Here is a 17,913-nt window from a genome sequence, read left to right on the forward strand (position 1 = left end):
ATCATATCAAACATCTTTTCTGATCACAATGGAATGAAACTAGAAATAAACTACAAGAAGAAATCCAGAAAAATCACAAGTATTTGGAGACTGAACAACGTGCTACTGAACAATTATTGGGTCAACAATGAACTCAAGGAGAAATCAAAAATTACTTGAAGACAAATGAAAATGAAACTATGACAGACCAAAATCTATGGGATACAGCAAAAGCGGTGGTAAGATTATAGGAATACAGGCCTACCTCAAGAAACATGAAAAATCTCAAACCACCTACTGCTACACGTAAAGAAACCAGAAAAAGAAGAGCAAGTGAAGCCCAAAGTAGTAGAAGGAAGGAAATAATAAAAATCGGAGCAGAAATAAATGAAATAGAGACCAAAAAAAAACAACAACAGAAAAGATCAATGAAACTAAGAACTGATTCTCTGAAAAAAATAAACAAAATTGACAAACCATTATCTAGACTCACTAAGAAAAAAAGAGAGAAGGTTCTGGTAGATAAAATCAAAAGTGAAAGAGGAGAAATGACAACAGATACCATAGAAATGCAAAGGGTTATAAGAGAATATTATGAACAGCTATACACCAACATATTGGACAACCTAGAAGAAATGGGACAAATTCTTAGAATCATACAACCTTCTTGGGTTTCCCTGGTGGCACAGTGGTTGAGAGTCCTCCTGCTGATGCAGGGGACACGGGTTCGTGCCCCGGTCCGGGAAGATCCCACATGCCGTGGAGCGGCTGGGACCGTGAGCCATGGCCACTGAGCCTGCGTGTCCAGAGCCTGTGCTCCGCAACGGGAGAGGCCACAACAGTGAGAGGCCCGCGTACCGCAAAAGACAAAAAAAAAAAAAAATAAGAAAGAATCATACAACCTTCCAAGACTGAATCAGGAAGAAACAGAAAATCTGAATAGACTGATCACTAGTACAGAGATTGAAGCAGTAATCAAAAAGCTCCCCAAAACCAAAGTCCAGGACCAGGTGGCTTCACGGCAAATTCTATCAAACATTCAAAGAAGATTTAATACCTATCTTTCTCAAAATAGTCCCAAAAATTGAAGAGAAGGGAACACTTCCTAACTTATCTTACGGGGCCATCGCCCTGATACCAAAACCAGACAAAGACAGCACAAAAAAAGAAAATTAAAGGCTAATGTCCCTGATGAACACAGATGCAAAAATCCTCAATAAAATATTAGCAAACCAAATTCAACAGTATATCAAACAGATCATACACCACGAGCAAGTGGGATTTATTCCAGGGACTCAAGGATGGTTCGACATTTGCAAATCAATGAATGTGATACACCACATTAACAAAACGAAGGATAAAACCCGTATGATCATCTCAATAGATGCAGAAAAAGGTTTTGACAAGATTCAATACCCATTTATGACAAAAACTCTCAGTAAAATTGGTATAGTAGGGACATACCTCAACATAATAAAGGCCATACATGACAAACCCACAGCTAGCATCATATTCAATGTTGAAAAATTGAAAGCTATCCCTCTAATAGCAGAAAAGGATTCCCACTCTCACTGCTCCTATTCAACATAGTATTGGGAGTCACAGCTAGGGCAATTAGGCAAGAAAAAGAAATAAAGGCATTCAATTTGGAAAGGAAGAAGTAAAACTGTCACTGCTTGCAGATGACATAATTTTATATAGAGAGAACCCTAAAAATATATGTGGAATATAAAAACTAATAAACAAACAAAAACAAGATAAATGAACAAACCAAACCAAACCAAACCAACACATAGATACAGAGAACAGAGTAGTGGTTTACCAGAGGGGAAAGGGTAGGGGGTGGAGGGTGAAATGGTTAAAGGGAATCAACTGTATACCGATGGACAGAAAATGAATTTTTGGTGGTGAGCACATTGTAGGGTATATAGAAGTAGAAATATAATGTTGTACACATGAAACTTTTATAATGTTATAAATCAATGTTAACTGAACTCAAAAAAGAAAAGAAAAAAAAAACTGAAGCAATTAAAAGAGACTTCTAGATTTCCTCCACCATATTTGCCAAATCTTTCAAATTTGAAGGCGATGTATGCAATATTTGTGCAACCCATTCATTTGATAACTTGTAAAGCTACCATTTTTGAGTAGGGCCAGGTATAAGAAAGCCCTCCAGGCTTCAAGAGAAGCTGCCCTGACACTTGGGCTCAAGACCTAGCAGGCTAAATGGTATTAGAAGTGTCTGTTGCAGAGAGAGATTCTATATACAGCTTGACACAAGCTCAAGTAGGATTATCACTGCACAGACCTCTAGGGTTTGGTAAGGTCAGAGCCTCCTCTGATGACAAATATTCTCTGCTTGCAAAGCAGCTCCTGGCTTGCTACTAGCCCTCGTGTTTGAGACTAAACACATGACCACATGGCACTAAGTGACCATACAACCTGAATTTCCCATCATGAACCATAAAACTGGATGTACACAGCAACATATTTATTGTAATAAGGAACCAGTATAAAGGAGACTGGGCCCCAGCAGGTCCAGAAGGCACAATTAATATGTATGACCAGTTGGCTCCAACTTCCAAGGTACCTTTTCCTATCCCTTCTCTACATTTCCCTCAACCTATACAAGTGTCCTCTTGGGGAATTCCCAGTGAACAGTTCACAGAAGGAATAAAGCACAAGTCTAGTCCTCAGAGAGATCTGCAAATGATGCTACACTGACTAAAGTGCATGTCCACTGTACTATAACCCACTCAGGCATGACCACAGAGGACCATGCTGAATGAAGCCCTCCAAGTGGACAGAACTTTGAGGGATATATCTGGTGATTTATTTCATGGCCTGGGATATAAAGATCTATAATGATTCATGGGCAGTGGCTACTGGATTGGCCAGGGCCAGCTGGTTGGGGACTTAGAAAGACCTAACTGAAAACTTGGTGACAAGATGGATCATGTATGGGCCTTTTGGAGTAGACACAAAGTGTGAGAATATTTGTATGTCATGTATATACCCAGTAGAGGGTATCCATGAGGGTGGGAGCTGTCAAAAAATCAGATGATCAAGAGGATCCGTTTTCTGAACGTCAGGAAGCCCCCTTCTCCAGGCATCCCAGTGCTTGCTAAATGGGTCCATATACAAAGTAGCCATGGCAGCATAGAAGAAAGTGTATGCTAGTAACATGGTTTTTGCTTCCCTAAGTGGCTATAACTACTGCTGTTAACTGTGCCCAATCTGCCAACAGCCGAAGCCAATACTAAGTCACTGATATGGCACCACTGTCCAGGGTGACAGGTGGCTATCTAGTAGCAGTTGATTATGGTGGACTCCTTCCACCCTAAAGGGAGCAGCTTTTTATGCTCTGAGGGACGGCTACATCTTTTGGGTAAAAGTTTACTTTCCCTGCCTGCAGAGCCTTCTGCCAACACTACCATCATGAAGTTACAGAATGTCTCATCCATTGTCATGGTATACCACACAATACTGTCTTTGACCATGGGCATATCTGTGGTCAGAGAGGTTTGGAAATAGGTTTATGCTCTAAAAATCCACTACATACCCCGTCATGCAGAAGTAGCTGGCTTGACAGAACAGTGAACTGGCATGTTGAAGGCTCGATTATAGTGCCAGCTGGGACACGAGGCAAGGTTGGGATGCTGACCTACAGCATGGGGCACATGCCTTAAACCAGCAGCCAATATAGCACAGAGCCAGAATGTGAGGCTGTGGGGAACACAGAGAGGAAGAATTCCTCCATCCACACCGGCTGCCTAGGTGCTTCTCTAACATGCTAGACATAAGCCTGCCTCCCTTTCCTTGACCTACACGCTTTCCTCTGCTCTATTTAAAATTGTAAAACCTCCCTTTGCCTTCTTGACTACCCCTTCCTTTACTATGTGTTTCTCTCTAGCACTTCTCACCCTCTAACATACTATACTATATAGATTTAGTTATTGTTTATTATCTGTTTTCTCCCACTAGAAGGTGAGCTTTACAAGAGCCGGGTTCTATTTCATTCACTATTCTATCACCCATGCCTAAGACTGTGCCTGACACATAGTAAGTGCTCAATACATATTTCTAGACCGACTTACATGACTATCATTAAAGTTCTTGGAGAAGAGTAAACAAATGTCTCTAGTCTATTATCTTTATCTCCATAGAGACTGGTTGCAGGGTTTTTCCTGTGAAAGGCTAGATAATAAATATTTTAGGCTGTGGGCCATGCCCTTGCTGTTGCAACCACTCCACTCTGGCACTGTAGCATGAAAGCAGTCATAGATAGCAGGTAAATGATGGGTAATGCATGGAGATGAAAGAGGGGAATTACTGAAGTCCTGGGAATTGGGAGGGTGAGAAGGAAGTTCATATGCAGAGTCAGTGAAGGGAAATACTTCACACAAATATGTTTGATTGATTTCTTCTTCACTCCTCTCACTCCACCATCACAGCTAATATAATTGAAGTTAAATTTTCGGTTTGACTTTTAACTTTTGACTATTTTATATTTAAAACTCCCATGGACAAATATAAGTTGATGTAGCCACTATGGAAAACAGTATGGAGGTTCCTCAAAAAACTGAAAATAGAGTTGCCATATGATCCAGCAATCCCACTCCTGGGCATACATCCAGACAAAACTATAATTCAAAAAGATGCACGCACCCCTATGTTCACAGCAGCACTATTCACAATAGCCAAGACATGGAAACAGCCTAAATGTCCATCGACAGATGAATGGATAAAGAAGATGTGGCACATATATACAATGGAATACTACTCAGCCGTAAAAAAGAATGAAGCAATGCCATTTGCAGCTACATGGATGGACCCAGAGATTTTCATACTAAGTGAAGTTAAGTCAGAAAGAGAAAGAAAAATACCATATGGTATCACTTATATGTGGAATCTAAAATATGACACAAATGAACTTACCTACAAAACAGAAACAGACTCACAGACACAGAGCACAGACTTGTCATTGCCAAGGGGGGTGGAGGTTGAGGAGGGATGGAGTGGGAGTTTGGGGTTAGTAGATGCAAAGTATTATATATAGAATGGATAAACAAGGTTCTACTGTATAGCACAGGGAACTATATTCAATACCCTGGGATAAACCATAATGGAAAGAAATATAGAAAAGAATGTATGTGTATATATATGTATGTATAACTGAATCATTTTGCTGTACAGCAGAAATTAATGCAACATTGTAAATCAACTTCAATATACTTCTATTCAAAAAAGAAAAACCTCCCACAGAGTACATTTATTAACACAACCTCCAGTTAGAGCCCTTTTTTCTCACTAAGCTAGTTTTATTAGTTTATTCAACAGTTGGGGAGTGAAAAAAGTGTTCTTACCATTCTAGGTTCTTCTAGCTGGTCTAGGAATTAAATTGGCATGAGACAGATTAACAGGAAAAAAATGAAATTTAATTATGTACATACAGGACCTCTAAAAGAATATGAGGCCCAAGGACAAGTTAGGCAATTGAGGCTTATACACCATCTGAGACAAGGAAAAGGGGGTAGGGACTTCAAAGGGGAGGAAGGCAATTCACATGGAGATAGAAAAGCAAATGTTTGGTAACCAAATGTTTGCTATTCTGTGCACAATGAGAGGCAGAGAAAACTTTGGTCTCCAGGCCCTGCCAACTTCCCCCTACCACATCTCGCCCCTATTTTTTTTTTCATATGATATCACTTATATGTGGAATGTAAAAAAGATACAAATGAATTTACTTATAAAACAGAAATAGACTCACAGACATAGAAGACAAACTGATGGTTACCAAAGATGGATATCTCGGGTGGTAGTGCCCTTCCTGAACCAGGCCCTTTATCTAAATTCTTTTAGGCAGTTAAGGGGGAGGTAAAAAGAAAGACTTCCTGAGCCTTTTATTTCTTAAAAACAATCAGCCCAAAATAATTCTCAAGCCCCGGAGACACATTTCAGGGTAGGAGGTTTTGTTCCCCTGAAGCACAAATATTTACTGAGCGTCTACTATGTGCCAAGAACTAAGCATTAGGATACACCTTATAATAACAAAGACCCTATCCTCAGGAAGTTTACACTGTAATGAAGCCAGATAATATGTATACAAATGTATTAAGAAGGTCATTTCAGATAGTGATATGTCCTACAAGGAAGTCACATAAAGTAACGGGAGGTTTCCTTGAGTAGACACCATTTTAGCTGAAAACTGAAAAATAAGTAAGAACCAGCCATGCAAAGACCTGAGGGTAGGAGGGTTTTTTCCTTTTATTGAGGTAAAATATCTATAACACAAAATTTACCATTTTTAAGGGCAGAGTTTTGTGACATGAAGGACATTCACATTGTTGTGCAACCATCACCACCATCCATCTCCAGGACTTTTTTTATTTTTCCAAACTGAAACTCTGTCCCCATTAGGCAATAACTGCTCACTTCACTCTCCTACTAGTGGCAGCCGCCATTCTACTTTCTGTTTCTAGGCATTTGACCACTATAGGTACCGCATATAAGTGAAATCATACAATATTTGTCTTTTTAAAATAAAGTTATTTACTTATTTATTTTCAGCTGCGTTGGGTCTTCGTTGCTGCGTGCACCCTGCGTGCGGGCTTTCTCTAGTTGCAGCGAGCGGGGGTTACTCTTCGTTGCGGTGCTCGGGCTTCTCACTGTGGTGGCTTCTCTTGTTGCAGAGCACGGGCTCTAGGCACGCGGGCTTCAGTAGTCGTGGCATGCGAGCTCAGTAGTTGTGGCTCACGGGCTCTAGAGCACAGGTTCAGTAGTTATGTTGCATGGGCTTAGTAGCCCCACGGCATGTGGGATCTTCCCGGACCAGGGCTTGAACCCATGTCCCCTGCACTGGCAGGTGGATTCCTAACCACTGCGCCACCAGGGAAGTCCCACAATATCTGTCCTTTGATAACTGGTATATTTCACTTAGCACAATGTCATCATGATTCATCTACACTGTAGAATGTGTCAAAATTTTTAAGGCAGAAATACTATTGCATTGTATGCATATACCACATTTTGTGGTATTCATCGGTCAATGGACACTTGGTTTGCTTCCACCTTTTGACTATTGTGAATAATGCTACTATGAATGTGGGTGTACAAATATCTGTTTGAGTGCCCTCCTTCAATTCTTTTGGTATATACCCAGAAGTGCAATTGCTGGATCATATGGGAACTCTGTTTAATTTGAGACGCCAAACTGTTTTCCATAGCAGCTACACCATTTTACAGTCCTACTAGCAAAGCACAAAGGTTCCAGTTTCTCCACACCTATGCCAATACTTGTTGTTTTCCTTTTTTTTTTTTTTAAATTAGGGCCATCCTAGTGGGTATCTCGTGGTTTTGACTTACATTTCTCTAATGATTAGTGGCGTTGAACACCTTTTCATGTGCTTATTGGCCATTTGTATATCTTCTTTGGAGAAATGTCTATTCGAGTCCTTTACCCTTTTTAAATTGGGCTGTTTGGCTTTTATTGCTCTTGAGCTGTAAGAGTTCTTTATATCCTAGATATTAACCCCTCATCAGATATACTATTTGCAAATATTTTCTGCCATTCCATGGGTTGTCTTTTTACTCTCTTAATAATGTCTTTTGATGAATAAAACTTTAAAATTTTGATGAAGTCCTATTTATCTAGTTTTTTTTTGTTGCCTGTGCTTTTGGTGTCATATTCAAGAAATCACTGCCAATCCGATGTCATGAGCTCTTCCCCTATGTCCCCATCTAAGAATTTTGCACTTTTAGCTCTTACATTTGGGTCTTTGATGCATTTTAACTTAATTTTGTGTATGGTATAAGATAAGGGTCTAACTTAATTCTTTTGCATTTGGATATCCAGTTTTCCCAGCACCGTTTGTTGAAAAGGCTGTCTTTTCCCCACTGAATGGTCTTGGTACCTCTGCAGAAAATCATTTGACCCTATATATGAGAGTTTATTTCTGGGCTCTCTTTTCTGTTCCATTGGTCTGTATATCTTTCTGCCAATACCACAGTTTCAATTACTGTAGCTTTGCTGAGGGTACAGGTTTTTTTGTTTGTTTTTTGGGGGGCTGCACCACACGGCTTACGGGATCCTAGTTCCCTGACCAGGGACTGAATCGGTACCCCAGGAATTGAGAGCGCCAAGTCCTAACCACTGGACTACCAGGGAATTCCCGAGAGTAGAGTTTTAAATCAGAGGTCACAGCAATTCCAAAGAACTAGAGCAGGGAGTTGGCAAACTTTTTTCTGTAGAAGGAAAGACAGTAAACATTTTGGGTTTCACAGGCCATGTGGTCTCTGCCACAGTTACTCTACCCTGCCACTGTAGCACTAAAGTAGCCATAGATAATACACAATCAAATGGGTGTGGCTGTGTTCTAATAAAACTTTATAAAAATAAGTGGAAAGAGATTCTCAAAATCATTAACCATCAGGGAAATGCAAAGCAAAACCACAATGAGTTATCACCTCACACCTGTCACAAACAACAATGCTTGGTGAGGATGTGGAGAAAAGGGAACCCTCCTTCACTGTTGGTGGGAATGTAAATTGGTGCAGTCACTGTGGAAAACAGTAGGGAGAGTTCTCAAAAAACTAAAAATAGAACTACCATATGATCCAGCAATTCCACTCCTGGGTATATATCCAAAAAAGACACAAAAACCCTAATTCAAAACGATACATGCACTCCAGTGTTCATAGCAGCATTATGTACAATTGCCAATGTACAGAAGCAACCTAAGTGTCCATCAACAGATGGATGGAAAAAGAAGATGTGGTGTATATATATACAATTTAATGACTATTCAGTCATTAAAAAGAATGAAATTTTGCCATTTGCATCAACATGGATGGACTTGGAGGGCATTTTGCTAAGTGAAATAAGTCAGACAGAGAAATACAAATACTATATTATATCATTTATACGTGGAATCTAAACAATACAACAAACTAGTGAATATAACAAAAAAGAAGGAGACTAACAGGTATAGAGAACAAACTAGTGGTTACCAGTGGGGAGAGGGAAGGGGGGGCAATAAAGGAGGAGGGGATTACAAAAAAGGGGGGTTATTATGGGATATATGAAAGCATCTGTGTGAAACTTTCAAAAACTGTGAAGCACTATAGAATTTAAAGAATACTTCATTCAATAAAAAAAATAGGTGGCAAGACAAATTTGCCCCAAGGGCAGTAGTTTGCTACCCTCTGGACTGGCGGTCACAGTTGGGCATTTTCCAAGGCCTTAAGGAAGGCCAGCGTGATAAGAACAAAGATGAGAGAGAAAGGAGATGAGGTTGGAGAGATATACAGGGGCCAGATCACATAGACGCTTGTTGACCACAAGGAGGATTTGATTTATTCTCCCTCATCCATTCACCTACCGAACATCCATCAAAGACCTACTAGGACTTAGGGGCTGGGACTACACAGAAGTTAGGCTCAGTCCTCAGCCTCCCAGAGCTTCGATGGAGACAAGAGGCATAAGCGAAGGAGTTTTAACACAGTATCACATTTCCTTTCTGAGTCATGGCATGAGCTCCATTCCATCACCTGAACCATGGGATTCCCGCTCTGAGCTTTACTCTGCTGCCTTCGTTTGAGCCTTTATTAATTCTCTCCATGATGGTTGCAACAGTCTATTTAAACAGCTCTCTGCCTGTAGTCTAACATGTTCCCAAACTGGCCTCCATACTGCAGCAGGGGACATTTCTAAAATGCAATTCTGATTGCACTCCCCAGCTTCAAACTACATTGACATCTTTCATCACTGTCAGAGTTAAGTTCAAGCTTTTAAGATGATATGTAAAGCCTTGCGTGATCAGGCCCTTGCCAAATTCTCATCATCATCTGCTCTCTATCCCCTCGGTGGGAAGTGCTAGCTGACAGCTCAGGACATCTACTTATACACACGTAAGAACATGTTTAACTCATGATTAAGTCCTGGGGCAACATCTACATCAAAGAACAGCATTTGATACCTGCTCACGCAATATCTTCTGGCTGTTGGTGTTTCTACTATAAAGTATAATTATGAATTGAGCAAGACTTAGAAATAATAAGAGCAAACACATATAGAGACAGTCTGTGCCTGGCACCGTTAAGTCATTTAATCCTCACAACCACCCTATGAGGTAGGTGGTATCATTGTCTCCATTTTACAGATTAGAAAACTGAGGCACAGAATGGTTAAGTCCCCCAGGATCGCACAGCTTATAAGTGTGATGGCATCAATATTCAAACCCAGGAATTCTGACTCTATAATCTCTGTTGTTAAGCACACAAAGCCTCCTCACTAAACCATAAATATGTTATTTAAAAATACTGACCGCAGCTATGCCTGTAGCCTAAAAGCATGGTCTCTGGATGGTAGCATTAAAATCACCTGGGAGCTATTAGACATGCGAATTCTCAGGCCTGGGCCCTGACCTACTGAATCAGATCTCTGACGTTAGGGTCCACGAATCTGAGTTTTAGCAAGCTCCCCAGGTGATTTTCAATCGCAATAAAGTCTGAGAAGCCCTGCTCTTAAATGTTTATTCCTAGGGAGTACAGGCACTAATGGATGCAAAGGTTATGACAAACGTGGATAATTTTGACAAAAGAAGTAAAAACAGGATTCTTTTTAATGCACAAACGTTTCAGATTTTGACATTAAAAGCAAACAAATCCTAGCAGAGAACAATAACGGTTGTCATAGGTTTTGAGCGGATGCTTGACAGGATGAAGAAAAGTACAGGATAAACCTGAACTTACAGCAAACTGGCAAGTTTAAATCCGACACGCCTACCAACCAGCTGTGTGACTTTTCAGAAATTGCTTAACGGGAGCCTCAGTTTCTTGACTGACAGGTAAAAATACTAATCCCCTTGACATGTACCCCATGATGGCTGTGAAAAAGCAAGCAGGGTCAGATATGTGACAATGCTTTGTATGGAAGGATAGCCTGCGGATCAAGTTTCATTTTCTGCTGTATCTGTTTACAAAAGAATATGCGCATTTTCCCTTCTACTCAGGAAATGGATAGGATTTTGAGTCACTTGCAGTGACTGAAGAGATCCCTACTTTCTTTAGTGAAGGTTGCAGGAGATACACAGCCGGAATGAGGGGTTGCTCCAGGCTTGGAAAGTCAGGCAAGTGGCCTCACCTGAGAGAATGGGGCCAAAGCACTGACAGGTGGTGGTAGGACTATGATTATATGTCTCTAAACTCATCTGTCGCTTTACAATTTCTCCCCCCATAAAAGTACATGAAAGCTTAGCTTAGGCTGATACTCAGCCCTGCGCGCTTCTTCCTGCCTGTCAGTGGTCTGCTTTGGTGTGGGCTGTTTACAGCAGCTTCTGTTTTGATTAGTCAGCGTTTGTACCAAGTAAGTTGTTAAATTTTTAAGTAACACCCCCATTGCTCCATAATGGAAAGGAATGTTATTTGACGTTTATTTCAAACAGAAGCAATTCCCCTGGGTCTGGGATGGTTTAATGGATTCATACTGAGCCTCACCAGGCCTGTTCATGCCACTGACCTTTGATTCCATTGACTGTCCTTGACTCAATGACAAATAGTTCCAGCATGTTCATTAAAACAATGCAACTTTAAATTTACCTAGTCTGTCTCAAGCACATTTTTCTAGCTGAGGAAGACGCAAGCTACTGCTCTAGAAAAACTCCCATGCATGTGAGGGAAAGAATTCTATTATCAGGCTGCGGTTTCTTGTGTTCACTTTGCACACCTGACTTCCCTGGCCACAACTTGCCTTTCTCTCCCTTTTCTTCTCCCATTGTTTGTTTCTCCCCTCAAGAGGCACAGAGTAGGTACCCTCCCTGTTATTCATTGTTTGCCCTCTTGGCTTGTGGCTTTCGGATTAAAAGCAACTTTCTGATAAATATGTATCATTTAGGACAGGGAGCTGCTCAATTTAAAGAGGAACACACTCACAAGAAGAGAAAACATATCAACCATATTCCATCCTCCAACTGACTTTAAACTGCATCACAGATTCGCACGCTGTACAACCTTCACCTCCAAACGGTAGGAGGAAGACACCAGTTATTTTTCTAGATGTGTAATTTTCAACTGAAGCTGAAACGTTCAAATGACCACTAGCTACCCCAGTTAAGGCATGATGTGGATACTTATTCCCCAAAATTGCAAAAATATTTCTGGCTCTGCTCAAAGTGGCCCATGCGATCTAAGGAGCAGACCAACATCCTCTCTCACTTGGGGTGACGTGGCTTACCACATCTAGGAACTATTTAACACAACCCCCCAAACTCTGAGACTGTCCATCAAAGCAGGTACAACCTGGGCACAATGGTGTCTGATTTTCCTCCCAGGCGCTCTACATAAATCATGCGCTCAGCCACATACCTTCATTCTGCCAGCATCTCCCAACCCCTTTCCCCCAAAAGCAATAAACCGAGAGGGTGTTAGCCGTTGTCACTCATGTTTCATGGACCAGCAGCACTGAGGTCACCTGGGAACGTGTCAGATATGCAGAATCTCAGGCCCACTGAATTCTGCTGCTTTTTAACAAGATCTCCAGGTGATTCATACACACATTCAAGTGTGAGAAGTACTGGATTAATTGACACACTTGTTAAAAGCACATACCAAAAAAGAATCAAGATTCTCCACTCAGTATGGGGCTTCCCTGGTGGCGCAGTGGTTGAGAATCTGCCTGCCAGTGCAGGGGACACGGGTTCGAGCCCTGGTCTGAGAGGATCCCACATGCCGCAGAGCGGCTAGGCTCGTGAGCCACAACTACTGAGCCTGCGCGTCTGGAGCCTGTGCTCCGCAACAAGAGAGGCCACGATAGTGAGAGGCCCGCGCACTGTGATGAGGAGTGGCCCCCGCTTGCCACAACTAGAGAAAGCCCTCGCACAGAAACGAAGTCTCAACACAGCCAAAATAAAGAAATAACTTAATAAACTCCTACCCCCAACATCTTAAAAAAAAAAAAAAAAGATTCTCCACTCAGTATGAACATTTGAAAAAAACAAAAAAAACCACCTCACCTCAGTTATGATCTGTGACGTTGGAAGGAAAGCCCCTTGGTAGAGAGGCAGTGGTGACACTGAGAAGATCTCGACTCCTGTTGGCTTTCCCGCAGAGACTTCAACCAAGATCCGCGTCTGTTGAAGTCCAGGAGCTTCCCGTCCTGCCAGCTCTCAAGGCGCAAGAGAAAGTATCAGAGAGGAAACTGAGCAGCCCCTGGCTAGCTCTTGCAACTACCAGAAAGGCTGAGGCTTTCCAAATAAGCTAGCCGTGGGATAATGTCCAGTTCTCCTATCTCCTGGAGTTCCGTTTTTCTCCACTGTTAGCTGGTTACTAACCACATTTCCTTCTCCGATCCCTGGGATTCAAACTGACAACCTAATGCCTCTAAACAGCCTGGGATCCTTTTCCGACGTTCCTGGCAAGGGGAAAGGAAAAGGAAGAAATTCACGTGTCAGAGAGATATTTTTATATCTTTTTCTTTGTGCAAGAGAATCCTGACCACAGTATCTCTGACACTAATGGCAACTTTAGCAAGGATAAAAACCGATTCTAGCAAATAGTTTTGCTCTGTGTAAACTTCCTGTCTTTTGCTAGATGTGATGTAACAGGGGCCTCCTTTCACAAGCTCTGTCTTCTAGCAAAAGAATACAAGCAGGAAGATAACACAGATTTGGAAAGGAAGTGAAAGAAACCAAAGCACAGACAGCATTAGGTTTCTGTGCAAAGGCCCACTAGAGATTTGAAGAGAAAAACTATATTTGGAACACGCTATCCTTCTAATGTTCTTTTCTAAACCAGAAGTATAACAGGAAGTTATGGTTGTATTGAATAGGCATTTCATATTCTGAAAACATGAAGGATGTCAAGTGACAAAATACGACACATACTAAGAGCTTCTGGCTCCACTCTTTACCACCCGTGACCAGTTTTTTAATCCAAGGCTTCTCAACATAAAATGGTGGTAACAATAATGCTTTCCTTAGAGAGCTGGCATAACAATATCATGAGATACGTGAAACGCCGATTACTGAACTTGCCTTGCTGGAAGTCCTCTTTATAGTCAAGTCACTATCCTGATTTTCCTCTCTACTGTGCATACCTAAGCACAGCTCAAGCAGTCAATAAATATTTATTGAAATGAAATGCATTTAAAAAATCTTGATGTTGTTAAGAAATTCCATCTATTTTTTTTCTTTTCTTTTTTAAATTTATTTATTTATATTTAAAAATTTTTTTGGCTGCATTGGGTCATTGTTGCTGCGCACAGCCTTTCTTTAGTTGCGGCGAGCAGGGGCTACTCTTCATTGCGGTGCGTGGGCTTCTCATTGCGGTGGATTCTCTTGTTGCGGACCACGGGCTGTAGGGCATGTGGGCTTCTGTAGCTGTGATGCACGGGCTTAGTTGCTCCGTGGCATGTGGGATCTTCCCGGACCAGGGCTCGAACCCGTGTCCCCTGCATTGGCAGGCGGATTCTTAATCAGTGTGCCACCAAGGAAGTGCCATCTATTTCTTTTTATCATTTTTATTGTGGTAAAATACATATAACATAAAATTTTAGCCATTTTTAAGTGTCTGATTCAGTGGCATTAATTACATTCACAATGTTATGTAACCATCACCACTATCCATTTCCAAAACTTTTCATCACCCCAAACAGAAACTCTGATCATGAAGAAATAACTCCTCCAGGGTTCTTTTAAATATGAGGATCACTTTTTAATTTGGGGGATCCCTCCTCTCTCATGGTAGTAGTTGCACTTTAAGTACCCCTCAGAAAATATAATTCAAACACCAAGAATAACATAGATACCTTATTTATTATTTATTTATTTTAACATCTTTATTGGAGTATAATTGCTTTACAATGTGTTAGTTGCTGCTGTATAACTAAGTGAATCAGCTATATGTATATGTATATCCCCATATCCCCTCCCTCTTGCGTCTCCCTCCCACCCTCCCTATCCCACCCCTCTAGGTGGTTACAAAGCACCGAGCTGATCTCCCTGTGCTATGTGGCTGCTCCCCACTAGCTTAGATAGCTCTTTTAAATAAATTTGCACTTTAATCATACAACACAACAAATCTTCACACATTTGAAATACGTGTCAGATTATTCTGTATTCCAGCTAGGGAAAAGGTTTAGAACAAACCTTGGAATAAAATTTCTGCCATATGTGAATATATTTGAAATTCTTTTAACTGTGTTCTCCGTTTTAAATAAGGCTAATTATTTCCTTTTGAAGGGAGAAGAGAGGAAGTAGCATTTATTGACACCAAACTGGGTACCAGCGAGGATTCAACTCTCATCCCGTTCTTTGTCATAAACATAAATGTGAAATTATTTATATGATATTACTGTGATTCTGTGTGATAATTTTCTAGCTATTGCACAGTTGACCCTTTTGCTGTGATGTAAAGCATGGACAAAGCAGAGGTACCTGCATCCTGCCTGGTATTTAACTGAGCAAGGCATGTGTGTATTACACTAGTAGTGCAATTGTCTGTATACAGGCAAGGCCTGGGGGGAAAAACAGACTAGTGCAAAATGATAAACTTAAAAGAAATACCAATATATCCATAGAGATGGCAGAAATTGTATTCCAAGATTTATTCTAAACCAAATAAAACTTACTTGGCAAATACAATTTTAGGGATAATTTTAAAAATACGTTAAAACTAAATAACCATGATTCTAGGGAACAGTTCGGCACTGTGAGAATTTAAGGCACAGTCCTGTCCTCCAGGGGCTGACATCAAGGCTGGGTACACGAGACTTACACACACGAGCTAACAACGGAGCTGGCTGAATGGCCTATTGGTGCAGGCTGCAAGTAGTTGGAAAAAAGAGTGCCCAGCAAGGAAGATGCAGATTTTGGATGCTGGATCCTTGCTTCCTACTGATATAGACCCATGGTCGACTTAGGTAAGCTGACTGAGTAAACTCTTAGCAAAGCTCAGAGTAACTGGGCTCAAATTCTCATGATTCCCATTTATTCCAAACAATAAACATTAAACAAGTCCTTGCTTAAGAAGTAACTGAGGCCTTTTCCCACTGAGGTAAATCTAAGTGCTCCCAATTTAGGAACCACATATTGCTTTTCCGAAAGAAGGTAACACAAACTTTAATTTTCAAATTCCTCCCATGTTTCATGTAACATGTAATTTTATGGTATTAAATGTAATAGTAAGACAACAGTAATTCAATATGGGAAGGAAAGGAGGAAGGGAGGAAGGGAGCAAAGGAGAGAAATTAAAAGCTAAATATTTACCTATAAAGGTATGGTTAAACAAAACGTGGCACATGCATACAATAGAATATTATACAAAAAAGAATGAGATAGAAATTTATGTACTGTCTTGACAAAGAAAGATCTCCAAGACATATTAATTATAAAAAGCAAGTTGCTAATAAACACAGGGCATATACGTTCACTTATGTTAAAATGCACCCATGTAGACAGACACACACATGCCCTCACAAAACAAAACTATGTATTTCTATATGTACCCATCTATGTATGTAATCACATAGAAAAACCTTTGGAAAGATATGACTCAAAATGGCAGCAATGTCTGGGAAGTATGGGATTAGGAGGTGGGGATACTTTATTGAAAATATACATCTCTGTTGTTTAAAGACTTCCCACCATGTATGCGTCTATTTTCCTATTTCTCTTAGAGTAAAAGCTAAAGACCTTTACAATCTGTATCTTCCACCCCTACTCCCCTCATGTTCCCCTTTACCGATTACAATGTAGTGAGACATATCTCCCTGTTATGCCTCAAATCTACATACACAGACCCACCTCATGGCCGCTGCCCTAGCTGCTCCCTAGAAAGTTCTTCCCCTATTTATTTGTTTGGCTCATTCTTTCACTTCCTTCAAGTTTTTCCTCAAATGGTAACTTCTCATGAAGCCTACCTGACCTCCCAATATAAAATTGCAGTTCCCCTCTTGCATTGTTGGTGGGAATGTAAATTGATACAGACACTATGGAGAACAGTATGGAGGTTCCTTAAAAAACTAAAAATAGAACTACCATACGATCCAGCAATCCCACTACTGGGCATATACCCTGAGAAAACCATAATTCAAAAAGAGACATGTACCAAAATGTTCATTGCAGCACTATTTACAATAGCCAGGTCATGGAAGCAACCTAAATACCCATCGACAGACGAATGGATAAAGAAGATGTGGCACATATATATAATGGAATATTACTCAGCCATAAAAAGAAATGAAGTTGAGTTATTTGTAGTGAGGTGGATGGACCTAGAGTCTCTCATACAGAGTGAAGTAAGTCAGAAAGAGAAAAACAAATTCTGTACGCTAATGCATATATATGGAATCTTAAAAAAAAAAAAGGGTTCTGAAGAACCTAGGGGCAGGATGGGAATAAAGACACAGACCTACTAGAGAATGGACTTGAGGATATGGGGAGGGGGAAGGGTAAGCTGGGACAAAGTGAGAGAGTGGCATGGACATATATACACTACCAAACGTAAAATAGATAGCTAGTGGGAAGCAGCCGCACAGCACAGGGAGATCAGCTCGATGCTTTGTGACCACCTAGAGGGGTGGGATAGGGAGGGTGGGAGGGAAGGAGACGCAAGAGGAAAGAGATATGGGGACACATGTATATGTATAACTGATTCACTTTGTTATAAAGCAGAAACTGATACACCATTGTAAAGCAATTATACTCCAATAAAGATGTTTAAAAAATAAAGTCAACTACGAGAATTCAAAAATAAAATTGCAGTTCCTCCTACTAGCATTCTTGATCTACCATATCTTATTTTTGTTAATAGCACTTATCACCTTCTAACATATTATGTAATTTCCTTACTTATTATGTTTTTCTCCTTCCACTAGAATTACGCTCTATGTGGGCGTGAATTTTTATTTGCTTTGTTCATTGATATAGCCTTAGTCCC

The 17,913-nt window shown here is 40.6% G+C and overlaps 1 protein-coding gene across 7 annotated transcripts in view; it reads right to left on the reverse strand.

Annotated features, from left to right (window-relative positions):
* ABCG2 (ATP binding cassette subfamily G member 2 (JR blood group)) overlaps positions 1–17,913 on the reverse strand; it is a 142,134-nt gene that overhangs the window by 116,662 nt on the left and 7,559 nt on the right. For 4 of the 7 annotated variants that reach the window (XM_081230020.1, XM_081230015.1, XM_081230018.1 and 1 more), the window contains exon 1: positions 12,990–13,510. The exons of 1 other annotated variant lie outside the window; for it this stretch is intronic. Coding sequence is in view for 1 of the 6 variants with exons in the window: in XM_081230012.1 (XP_081086138.1) it covers positions 643–764 (122 nt within the window). In the remaining 5 variants the exon portion in view is untranslated. Of the gene's footprint in view, positions 1–642; positions 1,189–12,989; positions 13,511–17,913 lie in introns of those variants that run through there. 2 more of the 7 variants (XM_081230016.1, XM_081230012.1) reach the window with 2 other exon arrangements.

The sequence above is a fragment of the Mesoplodon bidens genome (genome assembly GCF_964165515.1).
Source record: "Mesoplodon bidens genome assembly, chromosome: 1".
NCBI classification, from domain to species: Eukaryota; Metazoa; Chordata; class Mammalia; order Artiodactyla; family Ziphiidae; genus Mesoplodon; species Mesoplodon bidens.